This window comes from Kogia breviceps, chromosome 9 (genome assembly GCF_026419965.1).
Source record: "Kogia breviceps isolate mKogBre1 chromosome 9, mKogBre1 haplotype 1, whole genome shotgun sequence".
Lineage (NCBI taxonomy): Eukaryota > Metazoa > Chordata > Mammalia > Artiodactyla > Physeteridae > Kogia > Kogia breviceps.
In genome coordinates this window covers 108,570,439-108,597,244 of record NC_081318.1, presented here as the reverse complement: position 1 = coordinate 108,597,244, position 26,806 = coordinate 108,570,439, and the positions used below count along the sequence as shown (strand labels likewise).

The 26,806-nt window shown below is 50.8% G+C and overlaps 1 protein-coding gene across 5 annotated transcripts; it reads left to right on the top strand.

The window, feature by feature from the left end:
- UPP1 (uridine phosphorylase 1) lies at positions 1 to 26,606 on the top strand. 5 transcript variants are annotated; one of them, XM_067042912.1, is made up of 9 exons: positions 20 to 145; positions 9,785 to 9,848; positions 19,377 to 19,491; positions 21,101 to 21,455; positions 21,627 to 22,185; positions 22,517 to 22,631; positions 25,214 to 25,423; positions 25,615 to 25,761; positions 26,407 to 26,606. In XM_067042912.1, exons 6-9 carry the CDS (start codon positions 22,523 to 22,525, stop codon positions 26,544 to 26,546), a joined length of 606 nt encoding a protein of 201 aa, XP_066899013.1. In that variant the 5' UTR covers positions 20 to 145; positions 9,785 to 9,848; positions 19,377 to 19,491; positions 21,101 to 21,455; positions 21,627 to 22,185; positions 22,517 to 22,522; the 3' UTR covers positions 26,547 to 26,606. The 5 variants fall into 5 exon arrangements, with proteins under 5 accessions (XP_058930246.1, XP_066899013.1, XP_066899009.1 ...); XM_067042908.1 differs by lacking the exon at positions 21,627 to 22,185 and adding an exon at positions 1,727 to 2,079 and having other exon boundaries at positions 21,101 to 21,259; XM_059074263.2 differs by lacking the exon at positions 21,627 to 22,185 and having other exon boundaries at positions 1 to 145; positions 21,101 to 21,259.
- The last annotated feature ends 200 nt before the right edge of the window (positions 26,607 to 26,806 follow it).

Genomic DNA, 26,806 nt, shown 5'->3' with positions numbered 1-26,806 from the left:
GGGCTGGCGGGCGGGGACCCCCGGGCGGCCGTACTCCACTCGCTCACCAGTAGCTGTCGGCACGCGTCGGGAGCAGCCCTTGGCGGTCCCTGCGCGGGAAGTGTCTGCGGCCAGCGTCCTGTTTTTGGGAATCACCGACCTGCAGGTGAGGCGACTCGGGCTCGCGGACGCGGGGCCATCTGCGGGGAGGGCGCGCGGGGAGGGTGCGCGGGGAAGATGTGCGGGGAGGCCGCGCGGGGAGGATGTGCGGGGAGGGCGCGCGGGAAGGGCGCGCGTGGAGGATGTGCGGAAGGGCGCGCGGGGAGGGCGCGCGGGGAGGATGTGCGGGGAGGATGTGCGGGGAGGGCGCGCGGGGAGGGCGCGCGGGGAGGGCGCGCGGGGAGGGCGCGCGGGGAGGATGTGCGGGAAGGGCGCGCGGGGAGGATGTGCGCGGAGGGCGCGCGGGGAGGATGTGCGCGGAGGATGTGCGGGGAGGGCGCGCGGGGAGGATGTGCGCGGGGGGAGCCGTCCGGAAGCTACAGGTCCACCTGGCGGAGGCGACTCGCGCGTGGCGGAGCTGGGCAGGTCTTCCTCAGTCCAAGTTGAGCGGGAGGGAATCGGGAGCACTAGGAACGTCCCCTTCTCGTGGGGGGAGGGGAAATTACGTTTTGGAGAATGATTGTTACCGGTTTTGGAGAATGATTGTTACCGGACTTGCAGAGTTCAAGTAGACTCAGGTGTGTGCCTTGAGCCAACAGACAGCAAAGTGTCACAGCGTAAAATACTGGCGTCGGGGTGTCCGGCAGGTCAAGTGTCGGGGACCAGCCCCAGCTGGACAGGTTTCACCCAAAGGGGAGACGGAGTCGGCGTGGACAGATCACAAGACACCTCAGAGGATGCAAGGATCTGACAAATTTAATATCATGATTCCAAAGCATTTATACTGTAAAATAATCTCATTTTCAATCTTAACAACCTCATTCCCATGCCAAAAAATCCCTTACATAAGCCATAAAACAAAAGTAGTTTACATCAGCAGGTTAAACAAGTTAAGTAATCTTCTTATTGTCTCCATTCTCTTTCGTCTCTTGTGTACATTCACATCTAGGTCAGGAACTCTGTCTGCGGTTTCCTCATTCTTCTCAGAAGATTAAGGTGTTCTTGTACCTGCACATTCTGCTCAATCAAGCCATAAACTTAAGCATGTTAAAAACAATAATACAACATTTCATCCACAGATTTTCTAACCCTATCATTATAATCAAAACAATGTACATCATTTTTTATACTTCTAGGAGGCCATGGGGGCGGACATTGTACCATAAACTTATTGAATATACCCACTGTTGCATAAAACCTCCTCGTCACCATAGCCAGGTATTTCCCAACAAATTTACAACTCTCCTGGGGAGCCATAACTCTTTCAGTTTTTCTTTTACAATAAGTTCTTGCCACACAAATGTTCCCACCATTGTATTTCCCCAAGTCCAATGCCCTGGCCTAAAATAAAAATTTCAAATATAATCATTAAAAAAGCCGGAGTAGTTACAATCATTTTTGGCTTTACCCTAAATCGGGGTCTTTCCTTAATACCTACATTAAAACTATAAATGTTTCCCAACACTAATAGCAATCCTATAAAAATTACCTTAGGCAAAAGTAGGGGAAAACAGGGGGAACCATACAGAGGAGAGCTTTGCTTCTCCATATTTGTACCTGACAGTACCAGCTTTGCTTGGCACTATAGGTCTCGTCCGTGCTGAGACTCAAAGGCACTTCCTATACGGCTCCCGGCAGTCAAGAGAGAAACTTCAGTCACAGAGTAGCTGACAGAAATACGATTGGCACCGGGGAGCGGGTCCATCTGCAGCTCCTGTACGCAGCAGGCTGTTCTCAAGACTGGCACCTGGCGCAGCCTCGCCGGCTCCGGGGGTCGGGGCGTGACCCGGGGACGCAAGGTCACCGGCCCGCAGCCTCCCCGCCCCCACAGCCCCCCCTCCAAGGTCTGGCGGTCTTTGGCCCTCCTCGCCAGAGGTCAGCCCTGCCCTGGGCGGCTCCCCGCCGACGGCGAATTGCAGAGAAACCCCGTCTGAAATCCAGGTTAGAAGTGGGCCATTTCCTGGAAGGCCTGCGAGGCCGGCTCCAGGCTGGCGACCCTGCGCTCTGCACTCCCCTCGGCTCTTTTCCGTCCTTCCGTCCATCTCTCCGCCGCCTTGCCCTGACTAGCCTGGCCTCACGTTGGCGCATCTTTCCCCACTTCTTCTGTTTTCCTGGTCAAAGAGACATTTGGTTCTATTCGTTGTCTGTGACCTTGGCTTTTTAAAGACTTGCGATTTCCCCGAATAGAAAGATTGTCTCCATCTGGGTTTCCCACCCTGCCAACCCCTCCCATCCTGTCTGCTTTCGCTCTGCCGGGCTCTCAGCACTGGGCTCCACTCTCCCACTTCTCAGCCTGTCTTCGTGACTTTTTCCCTTTTCAGAGGCCAAACTGACCTGCTAGTTGTCTCTCTACTAGACTCCTTAATTCAGCCAGGTTTATCGGGCACGAATTGTATTCTTTTCTAGGACTTTCAGCCCTGGTGGGCACTGAAGTAACACTTTAGTTGAAACAGACAAAATAAATTTTCTTTAAATTGGCTTTTATCCAGGTGGACTTTTTCGTTAATCATAAAATTAATACAAACTCATTGTTTTTTCAAAAAAAAAAAAAGAACCAAAATTAACATAGAACAGAAAGTGAAACTTCCAGGTTTCCCACTTCTTCTTTTTCTGTGTGTGTGTGGTATGCGGGCCTCTCACTGTTGCGGCGTCTCCCTTTGCGGAGCACAGGCTCCGGACGCGCAGGCTCAGCGGCCACGGCTCACGGGCCCAGCCGCTCCGCAGCACGTGGGATCCTCCCAGACCGGGGCACGAACCCGCGCCCCCCCAGCATCGGCAGGCGGACTCTCAACCACCGCGCCACCAGGGAAGCCCCAGCTTTTCCCACTTCTTAAAGGTAAACCCTGAACATTTCTTTCCCTTCCTCCCTGTCCCCTTCTCTCTCCCTTTCTCCCATATACACACACACATTCGTTTTTGAAACACATTCATTTTTTTAAAAAGTTATAAACGGTTACACACTTAGCTGTATGCCAGAGTAACCCACCTATCTGAATTTGGTTTAGTGGGTTAAAACTAAAGTAAAACAGAACAACAACAAAAACAAAACAAGGAAACCAAAACCAACTGGAGGGCGTTTTGATTTTGCAAAAGTAGTGTTGCTGAGACAGTCTTTTTTTTTTTTTTTTGCGGTATGCGGGCCTCTCACTGTTGTGGCCTCTCCCGTTGCGGAGCACAGGCTCCGGACGCGCAGGCCTAGCGGCCATGGCTCACGGGCTTAGTTGCTCCGCGGCATGTGGGATCTTCCCGGACCAGGGCACGAACCCGTGTCTCCTGCATCGGCAGGCGGATTCTCAACCACTGCGCCACCAGGGAAGCCCTGAGACAGTCTTAAGTAAGGAAGGGGTGGGGTCAAGCCAGATGATGTCGTATCTCATGGACGTAGAACAGGCAATGGAGAAACTGTAATGTACACCCGACCGGCCCACATTAAGAGCTAGAGTGTGAATTCCGGAACCCTCTGTGTTTCCTTCAGGGGTGGTTGGGAGGAAGAAGAGCGATGGCCTCCTGTGTCTCAGGTGGAAGCAAAGAGTAGTTCTCAGTAATTACTGATTTAAAAAAGAACAAATAGTTCAGGAACAACCAACTGTTCTCAGGCAAGAGAAGTCACCATAGCAAAGACAAGAAATCAGTCATAAAGGCTCCCAGTTCTGTTTCAAAGGCAAAGATCGGCCTGAAGTACATTCTTGAGCTGCTTTGCAGGATCCAAACCCCTTTAAGCTCCCAACCAGCACATTAACTGGTGCCTGAGGGACGGTGATGCTGACCTTTAGGACCCTTGTGACTTACTCAATCAGGTGCCTGGATTTTGTCAACCTAGAGTGACCTTTGCCTTTTTTAATGCTGAAATTTCTGCCCCAAGGGTGGGGCTGCCGCCATGTTTGCACGTGCACTGTGTGTTGGAGCATGTTGTCCACTGGGCCGGGGTGTCCACAACTCCCGTCTACACGAAGGTCACGTGCGCCCTTTCATGAGTACGCATGTGCCCTCGGCTTACAGCTTCCCCGTCCTGCTGCTGGGGAGACGGTGCTTGGATGGCTAGCTCCCTGTCTCCTTACCTGTTACCAGCAGTAAACGCTCCTGCTTTAATCAGAAGCACCTGGTGTGTTCATTGGCTCAACACCCCAGGCAGTGGGCCCATTGGGTCCCCTAAGAGTCGAGGAGCCTGAGACCCCAGAGCCAGGATCGGAGTTCTCTGGGAGGTGGCACCTCCCGCCCGGAATCTAGTGAAACCCTCCTGTTTAGAGAACATGGGGTCCTGGAAGGTGAGAGGAGACACCTTTAGGACACCTGTGGCCCTTGGGACAGTGTTAGAAGGAATGTTTTCTGAGACAGGACATCCAGGTCGGCATCTTCCTCAGGAGCAGGGTCTCACGCCACCGGTCGGCCGGGCTATGGGAGAGCCGTCAGCTCTCCTGGAAGCCCTGTCTCTGGACCAGGGCTCGCCTGGGACCCTGCTGCCCCTTGAAAGACAGAGTGGAAAGTCCATGCTTCTCTAGTACTGGACTCGGCCCCAGACCCCTAGTTCCTACCGACCCTGTATCCCCCAGCATTTCTGCCTCGGGTGATGGCTGCAGGCACCTTGTGCAGGAACCCAGTGCCTCTGACGAAACGTCCAACCTCACCCCTTGCTTGGTACATCACACTGTGGCCTTCTTTCCCTGTCCTCCCACTCGACACAGGCATCCCTGGCAGCCTCACCCTGATACCACCTTCCAGCCTGTTGGATTCGCCTCCTGGCTGCAGAAGTTGCCACACTTTCCTGTTCTGATTGCGTCTCTGCTCCCGCTGTGTGCCCCTCAAATCCAACTGCATGGAGGAGAAGCTTCTATCCTCTTAGATTCAGTTCTTGGGGGACTGCAAATTAAAAAGACAAAAGACAGATTAGCAAGAGAAAAGACAGATTTCTATTTACATGTGTATGGGAGAGTTCAGAGAAAAATGTGATTTCAGGAGGTAGTTAGAATTTGGGGCTTATATACCATCTTAAAAGGGGGTGGGGAGAGGCAGAGAGGCACTTCCAGGAGAGAAAATGACAGAAGGGGGTGGGGCCAAAAGGGCACCTAGGGAAACACAGAGGACTTTGGAGAGACAAATGGTCCCTTAGGAAAAGAGATGAGATATAAGATAGGACAATATCTATTGGGGTTTTTCCCAGAGAAAAGAGTTTTTTCCTAGGAGGGGTCGTGACATGTTTGGAAGTCTCTAGGTTCAGGCAGGTATGGGCTCTCGGGAACTCAAAGTCTTCAGCTCAGAATAGTCGTTATGTGACAGCGGCTTATTCTGGAGTCCTTCGTGTGGATCCAATATACAAACCTCTGACTGTCATTCCCTGCTTCCAAGTTTCCTGAGTCCCCCGGTCACCCCCAGGATGGTGTCACGTTGTCGGTGGTGACACGTGGCTGTCTGTGCACCTGGCCCCTAACCAGCGCCCGAATCCCATCTCCCCATGCTGAGCTGGCTGAGCTGTTTCTTCTGCACCCTCCACACATCTCATGGGGTTTCACGTCTCCTTGTTGTAAATACCGTTAGTCCTGTCCTCTCTCTGCCGCATCTTTTCCTGGCTCTTCCTACTCAGGGACCACTAAGAAACAACGCATTCCTCACGCTGAGCTAGATAGACGTCCGGGCGCTCTTTGCACCTTTCCCTGGCTCTCCCCCAGCTGAGCTGCATTGGAGCTCATGGTCACTCATGTTCGCGGCGGTGGACTCCAGCTCCTCAGAGTCCTGGCTCTTTCTCATGTCCCCTCAGATCACACACAGCACAACGGGTGCGGGTTCTAACCTGAACAGGCGCACCTGGATGACTCATGTGTGCAATGCTTAGCACTTCCTGCTCTCTTACAGATAATACTTAAGTAGAAAGGCATTCAGTTACTAAAAAGGTGAACTAAAAGGACCAGGCAAGTGCCCGAATCCCACCGATGTTGCAGCTCCATCCACAGCCGTAGGGGCTGAGGCGGGGCAGACAGACCCACCACGTACGACTCTAAAATTCAAGGACGCGGTTTTGCAAGCTGGATTTTCTCGGCCACGGAGGAAACCAAGTGGATGCTCCACAGGTTTCAACCTGGGATGGAGTCCAGGCTGGAAGTCCGCTGTATGATGTCAAGCGTGCGTCCTTAGGAGATGCACGTACATATTATTATCTGTTGGAGGAAACGGGTCCAGGTGCATGATAACATGAATTCAGTAAAACAATTGAAAAAGCGGTTGTCAGCAATATTCCCTAAATTCTCTGAAGGAGCTCACCTATGAATGACCTCTCCTAGTTACACTGCACGAGGGCAGTGCTGGACAGTGCCCGCCCTGGGCCTGTGCGTGCAGAGCGGACGATGGGGCCTCCCCCCCACGAGCGTTTGTCCGGGCCTTAAGTTGTGACCCGGAGTTGACCAGACTGCAGTGGACCCTGGGAGACTCCTCCTCTCCGTGTTAAACCCCAGTGGACCAAACTTTGGCCTCGTTGGTCAAGGGACTGCAGCATCCCCTGGGCCTGTTTCCCGATTCCTTTGGCGGTTGGAAGAACTAATGCAGCTTGTTGACTGGAAAAAAATGCACAAGCTAAAATCTGGGAAGTGTGTTTTATGTGGTGGCCTGACTGAGGGCTAGCCCAGCACACAGCCTCTCAGAGAGCTCTGAGGGACTGCTCCGAAGAGGTAAGGGGGGAGCCAGGATATAGAGGGGGCTTTGCTGAAAAACAAACATGCAATTAACAGATTCCTACTAATCAGAAAAGCAGGCATCTCAGTGATTTCAGTGCTTTTCCGTGTATGGGAAGATGCGAGAGTCTGGGCTCGTGGAAATCATTCCTTTCATGGGCGTCTTCGCTCTCTAGGGCCAGTGTCCTGCCTTTCTCCGTCCCGAGTCCCCTCGGGGTGCGCCATGGGGGCTGCTGCAGTGGCTGATGGAGGTAACATTCCCCGTTTAAAGGAATGACCGGTGCCGTGTGTTTGCCTACAAGTTTATGCACTTTTTTTAACTTGAAAACTTCTTCTGAAATTCCACCGTCACCCTGCGCCCCTGCGCGGTTACCACTCCATTCTTCTCCATCACCAGGGTCTCCTTTCACAGCAGTGGGGACTGCTCCCCTCGCTGGTGGCCTCTGGAGTAAGGGGGGCTCTGGGTGAGCAACCAGCCTGCTGGTGAGAGTAGAGTGGCTCTTGGGCTCCCCTCCTGCTCCAACCGGTCTCAGGGGAAGTAAATCGAGAGGTTCACCTCCTCCCCACCTTTGACTTTTTTCAGTGGGCAGGGTGGTGGTGGCCGCATCATTGATCCTCCACACCCAGGTCCTTCTGAGTGAAATGTGGCTCTGGTGATTACACCGGGACTCCCGGGCCATCCCGCCTGTGTGCTCACTCCACCTATAAGTATCTTAAGCTATTTAGTGGGGCAATTTCCAACTAGAACATTGCAAAAGTCTGCGGTTTTCTCTGCACTGAGTTGGTTCAGTAAAGCCTGGCTGCCCGCAGGATTGGGCCCAGGCCCAAGGAGGAGTTGCTTTGGGGGTTGGGGGGGGAGGGCGGGATCCCGGCCTGGAGGGAAGCACTCACCCGGCACTGAGAGTACAAGGGGAAGCAGACCCCGAGCAGACTCGGGAAGGAGCCCAGGTCTGGGGCAGCAGAGGGCAAGGCCGAGGGAGGGAAAACGGGTTCTCTGGTTCAGGGGCAGGAGAAGCCCACCGGCCTAGAGAGCAACACTTTCTCTGCAGGGCCGGACAGGATGTCTTCTCTGTGGCTGAGTTTCCTTTCCTGGAAAATAGGGGTTGGGGACCTTCTGGTGTGCACTGTGCACCTCTGATTGAGCTGCTGCCCCGTGGGAAGGCGCCTCTAACTCTTGCTCTTTCTGAGCTCCCCATCCCCTACCCTGAGAGGGAGAGCCAGCAGCCAGGAGGGGACAGATTGCAGGAGGAGGTGACTCCAAGCCCTACTTGACCTCTCAGTGGACCAGGGAGAGCCGATAATGAGGGCTGTGGGCTGGCTTCCCCGGAAGGCACGTCTGCACTTACTGCAGACGGTGAGGTGGATCCCAGAGGGACAGAGGCTGCTGACTGCAGGGTGGAGGGGCCGAGGGCTGCATTTCCGGAAGCCAGACTTCTTCGGAAGCTGGGCTGTCTGGGTCAGTCTGTCTGATGGAAGCTGTAAAGGCAAATTACGACCTAAGATTCTCATCACCCAAGTACAAGTCCACTTTGTTTTCCCCACACCACCAAGCACTTCTCCACACCAGCTCCTACACCAGGGGGTCCTGCAATCCAACTCGATTCTGACACTGTCTACCTGGTGACAGTGTCAGACCCCAAAGGCTAAGGGCTCAGTCCCATAAGACTGCCCGCCTCCCCCCCCCCACGGCCCCCCATCAAAAGTCCAGGTTATCACCTGTGCTTCTGACCCACTGGCTATAGAGAGGAGGTTCCCATAACCCCCCTCCTTGGGTTCAATCAATTTACAGTTGACTCACAGGCTGACACTTCCTCAGAAGTGTCCTGTAAATGCTGAGGGAGGATGAAGGTTAGGTGGAGAGAGACAAGGCAGCACTCCAGGAAAATCTGTGCTCCAGACCCAGCTATGACAATATTCTTTGGTTTTCAGAATTTGCTAAAAATTGTCAGTATCTAAATGTAACAGCAGCCACCAATCCTTTTTTTTCCAAAAAGAGGACTTTGGGTTTTAGCTTTGTGGGGCTGGTTTTCTGGGAAGTGGCTGGTGAGGTAGCAGGTTGAGAACCTGACCTGGGGACGACGGTGGAGCTAGCTCCACCGTAGACCACTCACCGAGTTCACCCAGCAGGTGCTAGGGCTCAGCTCTGCAGGGACTGGTGTCGGGTCAGTGCTCTGGTGGCTGAGCCCCAGTAAGAACTGCGGTTGTGTCTCATGGTTTTCCCTTCCTCTGGTTCCGGAGTGGGACCAGGGCAGGGGTTGATCCCTACTTGTCCCAGGTCTTTCCCTTCCCTTCCTGGCAGGCCCTCAAGAGCTGGTGCCTTTGCCGGGCCACTCTCTGCCCCCTGAGCTGTCCTCGAGGCCTGCTGGAGGAGAGTTAAAATTCTAGAAGCGTGAGGCACCCAGGTGTGGTCTGTGGGGTCAAGGCAGTCTTGGCTGAGGGACCAGGAAGTGAAGAAGGGTTTTCTACCAGCGTAGGAGATGCCAACCCAGGTTCACTTTGGGCACCTTGCCACCAGCTCCTCTCTGAAATTAACAACCCTCCGCGTCTTATATATGTACGTGTGTGTGATGTAAATGTGTCGAGTTCCTCTTGATGGCACTGACCTTCCACAGGTTAGCGTGGCCTTGCTGACGGTCCCAGTGACCTTGGTTCCTAATGGCGGGATCCACTACTGTTCAACTAATTAAATGAGGAGCCCATTGGACTGAGGTGTCTCTAATGCTGAGGCAGCCTGTGTCCGCAAACCGAAATCTAAGCTGTAAATGCCTCCAGGATACAAAATCAAAATGCTGTGTGTAACCAATCACACAGGCGCCCTGGGCCTCATGCTGCAGCCGTCAGTCACGTCCTTGCTTTGCTTCCACCTTCTCTCCGTCTGCTGATCCCCTGCTCCCTTGTCGACCACTGACTCCAATCGAACTGCACTCAAATCAGCTTCTAAAATGTTGACTATTACTTCTAACAGACTCTGTGCTGTTTTCTCCTAGGGTCCCGCCTCAGCTGAGGGATGGCCTCCCCACGGGCTGAAAGAAAGAAACCTGGAAATCACAAGTAAGGCGCTGACCTGCATGCTGCTGGGCTTGGGCTTGCTGTGATGACTTTGAGCCACACAGTTTTCTAAGAGCTGACACACGTGGACACCTTGGTTCTCGTGTCAGAGCCTGGAGCCTGGAGGACTGGCCACTCAGTGGGCATACAGCTGAGCTGGCTGAAGACCCCTGGCCCCTGGTGCCAGGGCCGCTGCTTGTAGCCTTGGGATGTTTGTTTCCCAAGGACATCTGGGCACTTGCTCGGTGCCCAGACCTGTGTCCAGTGGGGTTTCTTTACATCTGGACACTCTTCTGAGTCACAGTCCCTGCTTCTTTCCCAGCTCTCTCTTGGTTCTGACCTTTCAATGCTTCCCTTATTTCTTTGCAGTTTTTCATTATTCCACTATGTGATTCACATGGCCACTCTTTTATGTATATTTGTGCATTGCTGGTGTTGATGAAAAAAATTACTCAGTAGTTGATCTAAGAAAGAAATGGGAAATTTTATTTGAGCCAATCTGAGGATTATAACCCAGGAGACAGCTTTTCAGAGAGCTCTGAGCATTGCTTCACCCATAAGAGGTCAAAGCATGGTTATGTACGTTTTTGAGACAAAGGGTAATAATACCAAATGATGTGTTACTGACAGTTTACACAATCCAGATCTACATGTACAGAGTAGTGGATATGGGTCATCATGGCCCCTCACAAGATTAAGAAGGAAGGTTCTCTCTTAAGGAGTTGTGACCCTTGATGAGATTAAAAAGGAATGCTGTCTCCTAAGGAGGTCTGGCTAGTACAGATGCACAACCCATACTAAAGGGAAGGGAGGAGATCCAAATGGGCAAAGGAAATGATATGTTTAAATTTTTCTCGTTTTAAAATTTAAAATATGAACTTTTTCATCAATTTCCCCCTTCTGATCATTAATCTTTTGATAGAATGCCTTAGGTGATCAAATATTTGGTGCCAGGGTGGGTGCTTACCTCCCCTGGGTCCATCGTGTCCCTTGATGTCCAGACCTAATAGCCCGCTCCTTTCTTTCCTTTTAAGGGGTTGTATTAGTAACATGTCTGACAAGGTTGTCCAGTAGAATTTATGCCAATTTAACCTCGCATGTACCTTGTGCATGTTCATTAATTTATAGTGAGCAATAGATGTGATCAAAATTGACAGTAAAATTAATGTCGTTAGTAAGGGTTTAAGTGAAGATCCTCCTAAACCAAACCCTTCTCCTAGTATTTTTTACTAAATTTGGAAGATGATCATTCAGAACAGAAATTTGATTCTTCATATGTCATAAGACAAGTTAACAAATATCTCGGTCAAATGGTCATACCACTGGAAAACTGATAGAAACCCAGAGTCCTCATAGTAAAGGCAGATTGGCAGGGGTTGTTTTCAAGGATACATGCAGGTGAACTTAAGCCCAAGGGAAAGCAACTGTGCATCTTCCTAACCAACCCAGGGAAAGCCAAGGCCATAAACTTTTCCATAGGTCTACTGAGTCCTGTTAAGAGCTACCCAATATTTAACATCTAGTGAAAAGGAGTATTTATGGCCAAGTTCAGAACAGGTGTCATTAAATTGGCCAGGTAGGATGGTCTCACTTAGTGATATTGGTGGTAATGTTAGCTTTCATGGTGCTGATATTGTTGGTCTTAGTGGAAGTCTGAGAAGGCCTGATATGGTCCCTTCCAAGGTGGTTGTAAAGAGTCCTTTATCTGATATCTTTTCCTGTATGCATAATCCCCTGGTTGCAAGTCATGGCATATGTGATCTTCATCCAAAGATAGGTGACTGAGATAAGTTTCAGAAACAAACCGTACAGTAATGTAACATAGCAGCAAGGCATCATCTGAGAAGTGAGTCTGAGGCAGTAAATACAGATCTCAGTTAACAATTATCAGGTAATTAATTTTATTACCTGATAAAGGTGCTGGGAACCTAAGAGTTCCCAATTTCTGGAGAGATCGGGTAGAAAGAAAAGATAAATGTCTCCATTCCACTTACAAGGGAGTAATTTACCCAAATTGCTGTAAGTCATAATTAAATTCCACTTACAAGGGAGTAATTTACCCAAATTGCTGTAAGTCATAATTAGCTTGAGGGGAAGAGTTTCCCTATATCTGGAAAACAGATTAAAAAACCACAAACCAGGGAATTAGTTCCCTGGCAGTCCAGTGGTTAGGACTCTGTGCTTTCACTGCAGGGGGCACGGGTTCAATCCCTGCTTGGGGAACTAAGACCCCACAAGCTTCACAGCATGGCAAAAAAAGACAAAACCAAAAAAAACCCCCAAAACAAAACTACCAACTAGGGATTGAACCCAGTTCCCCGCAGTGAAAGCACCTAGTCCTAACAACTGGACCACCAGGGAATTCCCAAAAAGTCCTTTCTATGAATCTTTTTGAAGATGAAGCCATCTATAAATGACAAAAGACTTAAAAAAGCAAGGTTAAAGATCTGATTACAATGCAATTGACAAAGAAACTTGGTTATTGCTGTAACATACCACATTTTAAGACCAGAACTAGAATTAGGACTATAAACATTTACCAGGGCATACCAGATTCTTGGGAGCTCCATATAATCTCTTGAATATGTATATTAATAATACTTATCCATACAATGTAACCTAAGAAGGTTTATCACCACTCATTTGACAATGCTTCCCATGTAATTTAACATACCAAATAAGCCTAATTAGTTTAATATTCCTCTCTCTGAGATGCTTCAGGGGTCCTCTCCAAAGAATCCCAAAGTTAGCTAGAGGTCAAAAGATCTTCAGGGAGAATTTGATATTTGTTTTAAACCATCCAAAAAGGTTTAAAACACGTGGTCAAATAGGATATAGGTCACTGTGGAACAATACTTAATTCACTTAACCAAAGTGACAATAAAATATTTCACAAGCAAACACAGCTCACTTAAAAAGCTCACTTAAAAGGCAAAGAAACTTACACAATCCACTACCAAAAGCAACTCAATACTCCAAGAAAACTTTATTCTCTTAACAGAGAGAGAAAACCAAACTCCAGTCTTGCATCAGCTACTCGTAATAACAAATGTATTTAATTCAATTCAATGCAGTTCCAGCCTCACCACACACAGAACTCTTTTCTCAGGGTTCCCTTTGCCACACACCTTCCATAACGTTCTCTTTTGTCCCTTACTTTCTTGGTTATGCAGAAAAAAACCAGCTCTAGGACAGAATTCATTTCTTTCCCTTGAACAAAATGATTTCCATTCCTCATACCTTCTTTGGCTGAAAACATGCCTCCTACTTTCCTTGCATACTGAAATGCTTCCCTTATTATTTTAGTGGCTTTAGTTACATTTATATTATAATTCTTTGGGGTTTTATTTTTTTCCTTTTTTTATTTTTTATTTTATTTTATTTATTTTTTTTTTTAACATCTTTATTTGAGTTTAACTGTTTTACAATAGTGTGTTAGTTTCTCCTTTACAACAAAGTGAATCAGTTATACATATACATATGTTCCCATAACTCTTCCCTCTTTTGTCACCCTCCCTCCCACCCTCCCTATCCCACCCCTCTAGGTGGTCACAAAGCACAGAGGTGAACTCCCTGTGCTTTTTTTTTTTTTTTTTTTTTTTGGCAGTACGCAGGCCTCTCACTGTTGCGGCCTCTCCAGTTGCAGAGTTGCGGAGCGGCCTCTCCAGTTGCGGAGCGCAGGCTCCGGACATGCAGGCCCAGCCGCTGCGCTGCATGTGGGATCTTCCTGGACCGGGGCAAGAACCCGCGTCCCCTGCATCTGCAGGCGGATTCCCGACCACTGCGCCACCAGGGAAGCCCCTATATTATAATTCTTAACTTTAAAACCTAGTATCCAGCAGAAACTAACAAGTAGGCAATTATGAACTGTCTTTTACGTTAGCACCCCACACATCAGCAAACTTATACATACTATTTATCGTTTCTAGAAAAAAACATCCTTTTTATTTCTAACAGAAAACGTCTTAGTGTGGCACCGAATATATTTTTATTAATAGTCCTAAATATCTTTAATTTCTCTGTAAAAGGAAGCCTATGTTCAGTAATTAATGTTTCAGTATCTTATTTGGAAATAAATTCTGGATAGTCAATGAATTCCCGTCATTTAACTTAATCTAACAAAACTCTAAAGTTTCAAATTATCTAAATCTGGAGAGACTATTTTTAAGCAGACATTCCTAAAACATAATTATTCCTTTAGAGTTTACACCAAAACTCTCATCATTTCCATTTAATTCACTTAAAAGTTTAGCATACCAAGTCATTTTTCTTGCTGACAAATTTTGTAACAGGAATAACAAGATCTTGTGTGATTTCTAGTGAACCTGGGTACAGTAAGAGTATTATACTTAATGTTGGTGACCATAAAGACATGTCTGTATTAATTAAACCATCTGCTTTCATTAAAATTAATCCTAGCTCACATGATTCTGAAGTTCATTCGAGATAGTTTCTTTTATATTTCTAGGTATGTATATAAGTACCAGCTAACTTCCTTTAAGCCAATTAAACAGAGCTCTTCTACAAATTAATTGTGGCAGTACCACACATCGACAGTACAGTTAGACACCTCAGAGTTCCCAGAGTTCCACAATTTCAGCGCTGAGTCAGGAGCAGTAATAGAAATCCCTTCAGTTACAAAAGAAGTTGGATTCAGAGTGGGTTTCTGGTGGATGGAACAGGGTTGCCTGTCTAGAGGGCCAAACCCTTTTAACTAATATTTATGAAGCAGACACTGAAGATTTGTGTGTCCTTGACAAGTCAAGTTCCAAATTACCTATCCCCCTTTTGTTTTTTTCTTTGGATAAGAGTTGCTTTCCTGAGATCTGCATTTTAAAAGGATTGCAGGGCTTCCCTGGTGGCGCCGTGGTTGAGAGTCCGCCTGCCGATGCAGGAGACACGGGTTCGTGCCCCGGTCCGGGAAGATCCCACGTGCCGCGGAGCAACTAAGTCCGTGAGCCGTGGCCGCTGGGCCTGCGCGTCCGGAGCCTGTGCTCCGCAAAGGGAGAGGCCACAACAGTGAGAGGCCCGCATACCGCAAAAAAATAAAAAATAAAATAAAATAAAATAAAAGGATTGCAAAGAGATAATCGTTCTGGAGGTGATCAGGTAGAATATTTGCATCTCAAAGGCATAGAAGGAGAAAGGCAAGTTCCTCCTAGGAGGACTTTGTTCCCTTAAGGCCAGGATTTTTTTTTCTTCCTCAATACCTACAAGCCTCTGAAGATAAATAGGGGAGGATTTTGGAGTGGTGGAAGGATTGGTAAGCTTTGAGATGTTTCTGAAGGCACACCTCGGGTCCTGTAAAGACTAGATTTGTAAAACAAGGGCAGCTGGGGTTTTTTTTGTTGTTTTTTGGGGGGGTCAGCTGTTTTTAATTCCTCTAAAAAGTGGGTGGCCTTCTCGGTGTATCAAAGGATCGACATGCCCATTCATTTATGTTGGAATGTTTGACTTTCCCTCACTTAGCTTAGGGGAGAACCCCCTCCCCCCCAAAAAAGAATTCCTATCAAGCTCTGAGTATCAGCTCTGGTCAGTTTAGTCAGACCACAGACCAGTGGCCTCCCATCTTGGTAATCCGTTCACAAAATATTTGAGGATCCTCCCTGGCTTTAAGAAATTCTTTAACTATGGCCCTCAGTTCCAACTTTTTGAGACAAAGGGTTGTATGTCGAATGATATGTTGCTGACAGTGTACACAGTCCAGATCTACAGGTACAAAGTGAGTAGTGGGTCATGGGTCGTCATGGCCCCTCACAAGATGAAGAAGGAAGGTCATCTCCCAGGGAGGTCTGGTTAATGCAGATGCACAATCTACAGTAAAGTGGGGGGGGGGGGGGCGGGTGGAAACAGGCAGAGACAAATTTTATATTTAAAATGTTCTCATCTTGCCCTAAAATATGAATTATTTTCATCACTGGAAAAGCAAGAATTTTATATCTTAATCCCAATTCCTACATGGACTTGAAATCGACTACTTTCCCCAGTTTCCTCCCCACCCCCCTCTGCTGGGGTTCCCTGGGAGACCCCATCCTGGGCGGTGGCCTCTCCCGGTTCTGGTGGCCTCTCGCCTTGATGGCGTCCGGGGCCGTATGCTGCCCTCTGGGAACGCAGCTTAGGGCTCCTTGGTTCTCTTCTGGGAGGTCCCGCAGGAACTGCTCTGGAGACTCACACGTGTGTGTCACCTAATGCCACACAGACACCTATCCCCCCTTTCCTTCCCCATGGGTTCTGAGGTCCATTTTCAAGTTTTGGAGCGGCCCTGAGAATAGTACTTGCAGAGAGAATGTTTACTTGAACTAGTAGGATCCCTGGTGCTTCTTTTTTTAAAAAAATAAATTTATTTTTGGCAGTGTTGGGTCTTTGTTGCTGCGCGCGGGCTTTCTCTAGTTGTGGCGAGCTGGGGCTACTCTTCGTTGCGGTGTGTGCGCTTCTCATTGCGGTGGCTTCTCTTGTTGCGGAGCACGGGCTCTAGGTGCGCGGGCTTCAGTAGTTGTGGCTCGCAGGCTCTAGAGCGCAGGCTCAGTAGTTGTGGTGCACGGGCTTAGTTGCTCCGCGGCACGTGGGATCTTCCCCGACCAGGGCTCGAACCCATGTCCCCTGCATTGGCAGGCGGATTCTTAACCACTACGCCACCAGAGAAGTCCCTCCCTGGTGCTTTCAATCATTGACAAGCAAACACGCCCTGACCCCACTTTCTGAGCCCCCCCCCCTTTCCTGGGTTGAGGATCCTGGAGGCTGCCTGAGCGGGTGGTTGAAACGAAGGCTGGAGAAGGGAGGGAGGCCTGGCGTCAGGTGCCCTGGACGTGGCTCCGCTGGGCAGTGACCCCTCCCCGTTGGTTAGTTCGTTTTATGGTCAATACCGGCTTGTATGGTCCAACCTCCGGAGGCCAGCGTGTCCTGTGAGGAGCCCTGAAGTCCAGCTCACGAGCACAGCCTCTGATTAAAGGTGTGACCCTGAGCCTTTACGACGGGGACCGGTAGAACCTAGTTTCTGCGGCAGTTGTGATGTCGAATGACTTACACGCACCACCACTGATGACATGGTTTCCACCGCAGTTGACTGTCTTCCGTCCTGCTGACCTCTGCGTTCCCTTCTGCCTGGCACAGGGCCTGATACGTGCTTGTGTGAGATGCAGCCGAGGGTCCCCCTCCTCCCTGCCTCGTTCTCCGCAGTCCCTTGAGCATGCGGCGGCACAAGGTGTCTGGGCCGGTTTGTCTAATGGTCAGTCGCGTTTTCCCTTCCCTGCTGATAAACTCCTGGAATCAGAAGCCGAGTTTCATTCATTCTGCATCTCACCCATTTCTTTTACAGAGTAGGTGCTCAATGAATATTTGTTAAATGAATAAAGTGACAGAACAAAGCAAGAGAAAGTCACTTGACATCGTGTGTAGACTAGAAAAATAGTTTTCCAAGTAATATGTCTTTGACTTGTTATTTTAAAATCCTTTTAAAAGTGGAGTTTAATCTATAAAAAATTGAATCGCTATGTTATAGACCTAAAACTAATACAACACTGTACGTTAACTATACCTCGGTAACAAAAATACTTGTTCTGTTCACTGTTACGTGTCCAATTTACATATTTTAAAATTCTTGTTGGTCTTCACACTTACACCCTATTTCCTTCTCCTCCTCTTCCTGGAGTGAAAGAGGAAAGAACGTTTTCTGTTTTGAAATATGACACAGAGTTGTTTCATCACATTCTGTTTTGTCAGTCCTGACGCTCGGCCGTTAGCCCTTCTATTTGTACTCTGTGTTCATAACATCCTGAAGGAGAACAAGAACCATAATTACAGTAAAATATTTGTCTTTAAAGGAGCTTCAGACGCTCTGGCTGTGTTATGACTTCAGAATTTCAGCTTGGCCTGGAGATCAAGAAGGCATTCTGGGAAAGCTTGGGGTTTGTCCGAACTGGATTTGGACCCTTGGCAAGACACCTCCCTGTCCCAGGAGAGTAAGCCTGGTGAGGACTGGTCGGGGTCCATTGCAGACTCTGGCTTGGGCAGGTCGCTTGCCCCTCCTGAGGGAGACCCACATCCCTGCCCCGGTGCCAATAGCACGGTCTGCTAGTGGTCCTGGAGCCAGTTTCGCGAGGAGCTCAGGCTGTTGGCCAGTCCACCAGCACCCTCCCCTTTAGAAAAAAGATCTGTCTCTCTTCAGTATTTTGTTCGCATCTTTTCTACATCAGCCTTTTGAGACTGTTCGGCTGTGAGTTAACTTGGATGCCATTCTAGGGAAATCGGAGGGAAATGTGAGACGCTCGGAAGGAGGAAGCGAGGGGATGCAGGAGGGAGAGAAGCAGGTGCCCTCGGTCTGGAGCCTGGGCATCTACGGTCGATGACCGTTGGACTCCAGAGAGAACAGGTGTTTACAAATCACAGGCTGCTGAGAACTTCTCTTCCTGTATGGTTTTTCTTCTCCCAGAGTTAGATTGAGAAGGAAATGTGATCCGTGGGTTCTGGGCAGAAAGTGTGACTCTGAAGGAAGAAACAGAAAGTCCTGATTGCTGGGGACCCATGGCTGCTGCCCTCTGTGCCACTGGCATCTGGCAGCACACCTGTGAGTGGTGTCAGGAAGGCACAGCTGTGGAAGGAGGCGTGTCTAAGGCTGGAGATGCAATCTAGACCTGGGCATCGTGTTTTAAATAAAGTTTTATTGGAACACATCCACACTCATTTGCGTGTTGTCTGTGGCCACTTCCGTGGGCCAACAGCAGGGCTGAGAAGTGGCAAGAGAGCACCCACGAACTGCAGAGAAAAAATATTTCCTATCTGGCCTTTTATGGGAAATGTTTGCTGACCCCTATTGCAGGCCAGCAGTGTGCTGTCCAAGAGAAATATAATGTGAGCCACACAAAGTTTCTAGCGGCCGCACTGAGAAAAACCAAAATGAAAAGATGTCTTGTCTCATCACTCCCTTTGGACATTGTACCAGCGAAGTGCTAGCTCGTGAAACAAGACAAGGAAACGAAAAAGAAAGACCCCAGATTGGAAAGGCTATCTCTGGGTGGGAGAATTAGAGGCGATTTTTTTTCTTCTCATTCATCCATATTTCCTGTGATAAATGTATTATTTTTAACTTGAAGCCAAGTTTATATGTTGAATGAACCTGGGTTGGGTAGCAACTGGCTACATGATTTATATGGGATGATTGGGAGTTTTGATCTTTGTACTTTTTTTTTTTTTTGGTGGAGCCATTCGACTTGTGGGATCTTAGTTCCCTGACCAGGGATTGAACCCGTTCCCTTGGCAGTGAGAACGTGGAATCCTAACCACTGGACCGCCAGGGAATTCCCATGATCTTTGCGCTTTTTGGTGCTCTTCTGAATTCTTCCTGATCATCCTCCAAAGGAGGCCTGGGTGTGAAGAGCGGGTGAGGGCAAGGAGATGGGGAGGAACGGAGACAGGGTGGGAGCCTCTGCAGGCTGGGATCGGCCTGCCCGCCTCTCTGGCACAGGGTGCCGCTCTGGTCCCGCCGGCCCCTGGACACTGGTTCTCTAAACTGCCTCCTTTCCTGTTTTGGGACAGTGACTTTGTACAGCTTTGCAATCCTCACGTGGCTGCGATGAAAGAAGACGTCCTGTACCATTTCAACCTTAGCACCGGCACGCACGACTTCCCGGCTATGTTTGGAGACGTGAAGGTAAAAGCAGGGATTTTGATTCTGGGCATTTGCCCCAAGATTACCCCCCTTTCAGGTGACACAGGTAGACTGCGCCACACAGGGCGGCGGTGACAGAGGACGGGCTCTTGAAGTTATATGTGGATCGGATTTTTGCAAATTGTTACCTTTCAAGAATATGAACTATTGAGTGAAAGAAAGCTGTCACAAAGACTGCCGTATTGGTTCCTGTCATTGCAACAATGTAAAATAAATTTCCTAATGCTTCACTGGGAGACTAGAAAGGAGCAGACACTAATCCTTTTCTAGGGGAGCGAGGGATACCCGGGAGGAGCAGTCGCACGTGTCTGCTGTCTGTCATTTAAGATGCACATCCATCCGTTGAGCTAGTTCGGTCCTGACTTCTCCTCGCAGAGGACTTTTAAAGTGTCTAATGCCTGCGTGGAAAAGTGGACTAACGTTTAGAATTCAAAACCGAAACAAGCCATCGACCCTAGATCCGGGGCTGCTCGTGTGATCGTAAAGTCACAACCAGGTTACGTCCTGCCAGCCACCCAGATCTTTTGCGCTGTTCGTTTCAAACCGAGGGACGACTTTCCATGTGTTGTTGTCTTTTTGTTTTTAAATTTTTATTGGACTCTAGTCGATTTACAATGTTGCATTAATTTCAGGTGTACAGCAAAGAGAATGAGTTCTACATATCCACTCTTTTTTAGACTCTTTTCCCACATAGGTCATTATGGAGTACTGAGTAGAGCTCCGTGTGCTGTACAGTAGGGCCTTACTAGTTATCTGGTTTATATACAATAGTGTGTATATGTCAATCCCAATCTGTCAATGTATCCCTTCCCCTCCTTTCCATGTGTTCTTAATTCATTCAGTTTTCATTCTTTCCTTAAGTTTAACCTGTAAACTTTTTCTAGGCTATAGAAATTTTCCTTTTTATGTTAAGAGACTAATAACTATTCGATCACCAAGTCCTGAAGACTGGCTTATTTACCTGTTTTTCCTTGTGACGCTTTCACGTACAGCACTTTGCAGATGAAGGTTCTGCTTCTCCGAGAGCCACCCGCTTACCGCACGGCTGCGACTCCCCGAGCCCCCACCGGCCCCCGGCTCTTCCCACACGTTGGCCACTTGGGCCTCTGCCGGCCAGTGAAACAGCGGTTAGAAGCCCACGTTACAGATGGGCTGTGGGGCCCCGGTTGCACATTGAGGGGCCGGAGCATCTTATTCCAAACGCAGGCTCTCTCCACTGCAGTGGGCTGCTCTGCACACGATGCATGGAGCCCGGGCAGGCGTGGAGCCTGGGCTTTCCTGCCCGGAGAGGGCGAGGGTGTGGTTGTCCTGCCTTGTGTGGAGCTGATTGCTCTGCACTGTTGGGGCCTCTTGCACTGAGCTAGTGCTTCGTAAACTCGAGGGAGCCTCAGAATCAACAGGGGGCTCCTTAGCGCACACATTACTGGCTCCCCGGATACGGGGGTGGGGGGGGGCGGGCAGGGAAGGGGCCTGCATTTCTAGCAAGTTCTAGGAGATGCCGCCACCACTGGCGGGGACCACTTTGAGGACCCCCGTTGTACAGATGGGGTGCGGTGCCTGTGCTGATGGGGGCTCTGTTTTCTGTCTGCAGTTTGTGTGTGTTGGGGGCAGCCCTTCCCGGATGAAAGCCTTCATCAAGTACGTGGCTGTGGAGCTGGGCTTTGACCATCCAGGTGCAGACTATCCCGACCTCTGTGAGAGCACCGACCGCTACGCCATGTTTAAAGTGGGCCCGGTGCTGTCGGTCAGCGTGAGTACCTGCCCTCGTGGTGGGCTCAGCCCTCGGCTCTGCAGGCCCCACCCCTGCCCTGCACGCTGCCTGACAGAGGAAACGGGAGTCGAGGGGAGCCTGGGGCTGGGCTGCAGAGGTAGTGGAGCCCGTCTCCAGGAGAGACAGATACACACGTACAAACACACGCGCACACCCACCCAGCTGTGCACACACGGTGAGCACCCAAGTTGGAGACCCGGGAGGACGGTGCTCTGCCTGGACCAGGGCCACGAGGAGAGCCGGGCACCAGCTGGCCCCCTCACCGGCCTCCTGTGTTACTTCACACACATGCGATTCAGCAGTGGGTGAACGCAGGAACCGAACCTCTGGTGTTCTCGTTTTCCAGTTTTGGCTCCCTTTGCGGAGGAGAACATTTTTAGAGGAAGTGCTGCCTTACAGTAAGGCTGCCCCTGAAGCTGGGACAGGGGCCCACCCCTCTGGGCAGCTGAGCCGTCTCTTGGCACCAACCACCCGCAACACACCCAAGAGCCAAGACGTATTCAGGTCCGGATAATCCACGGAAGCGCTTCCACGATCAAGACTGCAGGACTAACACGTTCTCCAAAGAGTGCTTGGCCGCAGGGGCAGCTCCTGGCAGGCGTGGCACCGGAGGGCCTCTGAAGAAGGGCGGTTTCAGGGATGCGGAGGTGGAGGAAACGCCGCAGGCGGACCCGCAGAGGTGGAGCCACCAGCCAGTTACCGAGTTTGGCTGTGGCGGAGCGAGTGGAGCAAAGGGAAACGGTGTGCGGGGCTTCCCACGCCAGGGGCTGTCTGTTGCCTAGCGACAGCAGCCCTCTGGTCCTCAGCTGCCATCTGTTCCACGGGTGGTGTGGATCAAAGGGGTCATCCGTTCGACAGCGTCGTGCAAACCTTTACCCTTCCCCAAGTGCTCATAGATTTTAAGTGTACGTTAGGCCGTTCACCTTTTTTTTTTTTTTTTTTTTTTTTTTTGCGGTATGCGGGCCTCTCACTGTTGTGGCCTCTCCCCTTGCGGAGCACAGGCTCCGGACGCGCAGGCCTAGCGGCCACGGCTCACGGGCTTAGTTGCTCCGCGGCATGTGGGATCTTCCCGGACCAGGGCACGAACCCGTGTCTCCTGCATCGGCAGGCGGATTCTCAACCACTGCGCCACCAGGGAAGCCCCCGTTCACCTTCTTTACCACCAGTTTGCGACACACCACCGAGCACACAGAGGCGCTGCCAGAGCGTGACGCTGGCATTTCTCCCTGGTTCTAGCACGGGATGGGCATCCCCTCCATCGCCATCATGCTGCACGAGCTCATCAAGCTGCTGTACCACGCCCGGTGCTCCGGCGTCACCCTCATCCGCATCGGCACCTCTGGCGGGATAGGTTAGTGTGCAGAGCTCCACAGGGAGCCGGGTGGGCGGCACGGGGAGCCGGAGCTCCTCCCTGGGCCGTGCCCAAGGAGAGCTCGGCAGCAGCAGCTGTCTTCTTCTTATTATTATTTTTTTCTGGTCCAGCTACTTCTCCCAACCCACACCCCAGAAATAGGCACAGAAAGGCACCAGGCCACGTGCACCTGAAAACCCGTCCTTTTGCAGTTATACAACGTGTGCCTTCTTGTCGGCTTGATTCTCTTTTTATTCTTGCTAATCCCTCTTTTCTCTGCCTTTCTCCTTCACTTTGCTCACTCCTCCTCTCTATTCCTGCAAGGATGTGAAGCACCTTATGAGAAAACCTACAGGAAAATCAAAGGGAGAAGAGAGAGATGCAATACCAAATTAAGATGAGTCCTTAAGTTGCCTAAAAGCCCCCAGTCCGCAACATAATTTTTGTAACATCGCAAAGACAACAAAGAAAGAAGAGGATGCAGTGAGAAAGTAAAACGCTGAACATCATATGAGTTGAGTTTTCAGCCGAAGTCTCTGAGGCAAACTTGTTTTACTCTGATGTCCCAACTCTGGGCCGGTTTTTCTGCTGAAAACTGGGTTCTAGTAATTCTTGCTCCCGCCGAGGAGCTGGGAGCTGCTGGAAGGAGGTCTGCTGTCAGCAGCCTGGCCTCTGTGCATTTGTTTCTGACTGCTTAGGCCTGACCTCCCCTGCATTTATGGTAGGTAATTCGAAAATTTAGGTTTTCTCGCTGTGAAAAAGAATTGCTGTAGGTCCTAAATCTTCTCAATACATTATCTCGTTTTTCTTTTCACTATATAGACAGATTGATGGATAACATCCGTGTTTGCAGATTGTAATTCAAAGCTGAAAGGAGTTGTTCTCGGGAAAACACCCCATTGACCGCGAGCTCCCAGGCTGTGCACACTTAGTCTGTGTACCATCGACCCGACAGACTCCTGGCTGTGCACGTCGCGCCAGCGTCGGCGAGGAGCTCCAGCAAATCCTTCCCGAGTTCTTGCTTTGGAGGGATTTTACAATCAATAATCAGGGAGAGAATTCTGGAGGGAGTAGGGTGGATTCTGCGTCTCCCCAAATTGCCCATTAAAAATGGAGAGATCAACTAGAGAGCCAGACCCCAAACCCCCGACAACAAAGTGTGACATGGTGTCCCCACAAACCCCAAAATAGGCACAGTGGGTGGCTGGCTTGGGCCGCCACTCAGGAGGGAGCACTGGGTGACTCCAGGATTTCTGTCAGATGTGAGGGTTCTGAAATGGCCAACCGGTATCCCGGGAAAGGGCCGGGCCTGTGTGAAGAAGAGCAGTCGACACTGGGAGGGGGTCTGCACCCTCCAATTGGAGGTCTGAAGTGGCTTGAAAATTCTAGGCCCCATGAATTCACGAAAGCCACCATCTGAGCTTTCTTCCAGGTCCACATGGGGAGACACCTGAGGAGAGTGCATTGACCAGAACAGGGGCAAAGCAGCAAGGGAGAGAAAGTCCAGATGAACATGCAGGGGGCAAGCAGAGCCAGAGCTTGGCAATTGGCCACGTTTTCTGTTTTTTAAACTATATTAGAGACACAATTTATACTTTATTTATTTTTAAAAATTTATTTCTTTTTGGCTATGTTGGGTCTTTGTTGCTGCGTGCGGGCTTTCTCTAGTTACGGCGAGCGGGGGCTACTGTTCGTTGCGGTGTGCAGGCTTCTCATTGTGGTGGCTTCTCGTTGTGCAGCATGGGCTCTAGGCATGCAGGCTCAGTAGCTGTGGCACGCAGGCTCAGTAGCTGTGGCACGCAGGCTCAGTAGTTGTGGCGCATGGGCTTAGTTGCTCCGCGGCATGTGGGATCTTCCCGGACCAGGGCTCGAACCCGTATCCCCTGCATCGGCAGGTGGATTCTTAACCACTGCGCCACCTGGGAAGCCCCTGGCCACGTTTTTTAATGTTTCATGAGAGCGGCTGATGTGGGGCTCTGGGACAGATCTCCTGGCTCCTTCCTCCTCTCTAAATGTTTAGGAAAAACAATGTCACATTAAAGTAAGTAGTAGTGTAGTAGTAGGAAAGGCTCCTGGTCAAATCCCACGCAAAGTTATTACAAGAGCAAAGAGCAAGGAGCAGGGTAACGTCTGTACAATCTTGGAAACGCCCAGGGAGGCACAGGAAGCAGGACCTCCGTTGGGTCAGTCCTGGAGGGAAGCCAGGGCGTCAGGAGCCGGGTTTGGGGTGCCCCAGTGTTCCTTACTCAAAACCTGAAATAATAAAAAGGTACAAAACAGGGACCAGCTGAACACATACTGGTAAAGGGGGCCCCAGACAGTTCCAGCAGCGGCTGAAAGACGCTGCTCTGCGGTGATGGGCCGCCCGTCAATTTCACTTTCTTCTTTGCACTTTTCTGTATTTTCTGCAGCGTCTACGCATTCATTACTTTACCTTCAGGGAAAAAAAATCTGGTGCTGAAAAGAGATCCTTACCTATTTCTTTTTAGGGCATGACTGACCCTTCAGTGTTACAGTGCGTGGACGGGTCCCTTCCCTCCCTGACCGCCCCTTGCAGCTGGGACACCCGCTTCTTCCTGCAGGTGTGGAGCCCGGCTCCGTGGTCATCACCCGGCAGGCGGTGGACGCCTGCTTCAAGCAGGAGTTCGAGCAAATTGTCCTCGGGAAGCGGGTGGTCCGGAACACGCACCTGGACGAGCGGCTGGTGCAGGAGCTGGCGCGGTGCTCCGCGGACCTGGGCGGGTTCCCCACCGTCGTGGGCAATACCATGTGCACCCTGGACTTTTACGAAGGTGAAGGGCGCGCTGGTCTCCCGCCCGGGGGTCCGCACCGCTGCGGGCGTGCGTCTCAGCACCGGTTCCCTCGCGGGCCGGTGGGTCGAGGGCAGGCGGGGCCCGTGGGGCTGGACGGCATCTCTGGGGCGCGGGGCGGTGGAGTGGCAGGTGGGCGCTCCCGGGCCAGCGTCAGCTCTGCATGTTCCCAGGGCAAGGCCGCCTGGACGGGGCGCTCTGCTCCTACACGGAGAAGGACAAGCAGCGGTACCTGCGGGCGGCCTACGAGGCCGGTATCCGCAACATCGAGATGGAGTCTTCCGTCTTCGCCGCCATGTGCAACGCCTGCGGCCTCCCAGGTGGGGCCCCTAGGCCGCAGCTCCCCCGACCCCACCCCATCCTCCCGGGAGGGGGGATGTCCTGCCCAGGACAATGTCCTTCCCGTCGTCATCCTTGGCCTTGCACCCGCCCTGCCCCCAAGGCGTGTTTCTCGACCCCCTGCGCTCGGACCTCCTTGGATTGTCACGTGGTCCAGGGCAGGGTCCTCAGTGTCTCTGCAGGGATTCACGTGCCACCGAGAGACCAGAAAGATGAGAAAGTCCCCCCTTCAGCTCTGGGCAGGCTTTGCTGCCGGCTCTACAATGATTCTGGCCTTCAAAGCTCTTTGGATTTCTGAATTGGGGCTAATGCACCGCAGTTCCTGGCCTCACCCTTCGAGGTCCAGCTCTGCCTTCCAGAATTCCTGCCCCGCAGCTGTCACGTCGCCTTGCCTCTCAAGGCAGTGCAGGGTCCCCGAGCTGGTCCTGGGGTTTGCTTGGGAATCTCTGGGAACAAAGGCAGGCAAGGGTGCGGACAGAACGGGATAGTGTGGCCCCCCTCAGCTTTTTCGTGTTCTCCGTCTATCAGAAGCCACTGTCGGCCCCTTCCCTTGAGGCCTGGACGCTGGTCTCTGAGCTAAGCTAGGGTCCCGCTCTTTGCCCTGACCTGGCGTTTGCTCTTTGCAGCGGCTGTGGTGTGCGTCACGCTCCTCGACCGCCTGCAAGGTGACCAGATCAGCAGCGCCCATGAGGTGCTGGCCGAGTACGAGCAGCGGCCCCAGCAGCTGGTGGGCTGCTTCATCAAGAAGCGCCTCGCAGCAGCCTGAGGTCTCCAAGTCTCCAGACACGAGCGTTGGTGTTTGCAGCAAATAAAGTCATTGCCATGATCTCCTTCTGTATGACTTCCTGCATCCTCTGTAGAAGAGTCTAGGGAACTGACTGTGTTTCAGAGGCAAAGAATCCTGCATTAACTACGCAGGAGTTTTTGGTTTTTAAAAGCTTCATGGGAGGGCTTCCCTGGTGGCGCAGTGGTTGGGAGTCCGCCTGCCGATGCAGGAGACACGGGTTCGTGCCCTGGTCCGGGAGG

Coding starts and splice junctions, on each gene's coding strand:
- UPP1 (XM_059074263.2), top strand. CDS start 9,805: ATGGCCTCCCCACGGGCTGAAAGAAAGAAACCTGGAAATCACAA. Junction 9,849..19,376: donor AAGAAACCTGGAAATCACAA/GTAAGGCGCTGA, acceptor GTTTTGGGACAG/TGACTTTGTACAGCTTTGCA. Junction 19,492..21,100: donor CTATGTTTGGAGACGTGAAG/GTAAAAGCAGGG, acceptor TTCTGTCTGCAG/TTTGTGTGTGTTGGGGGCAG.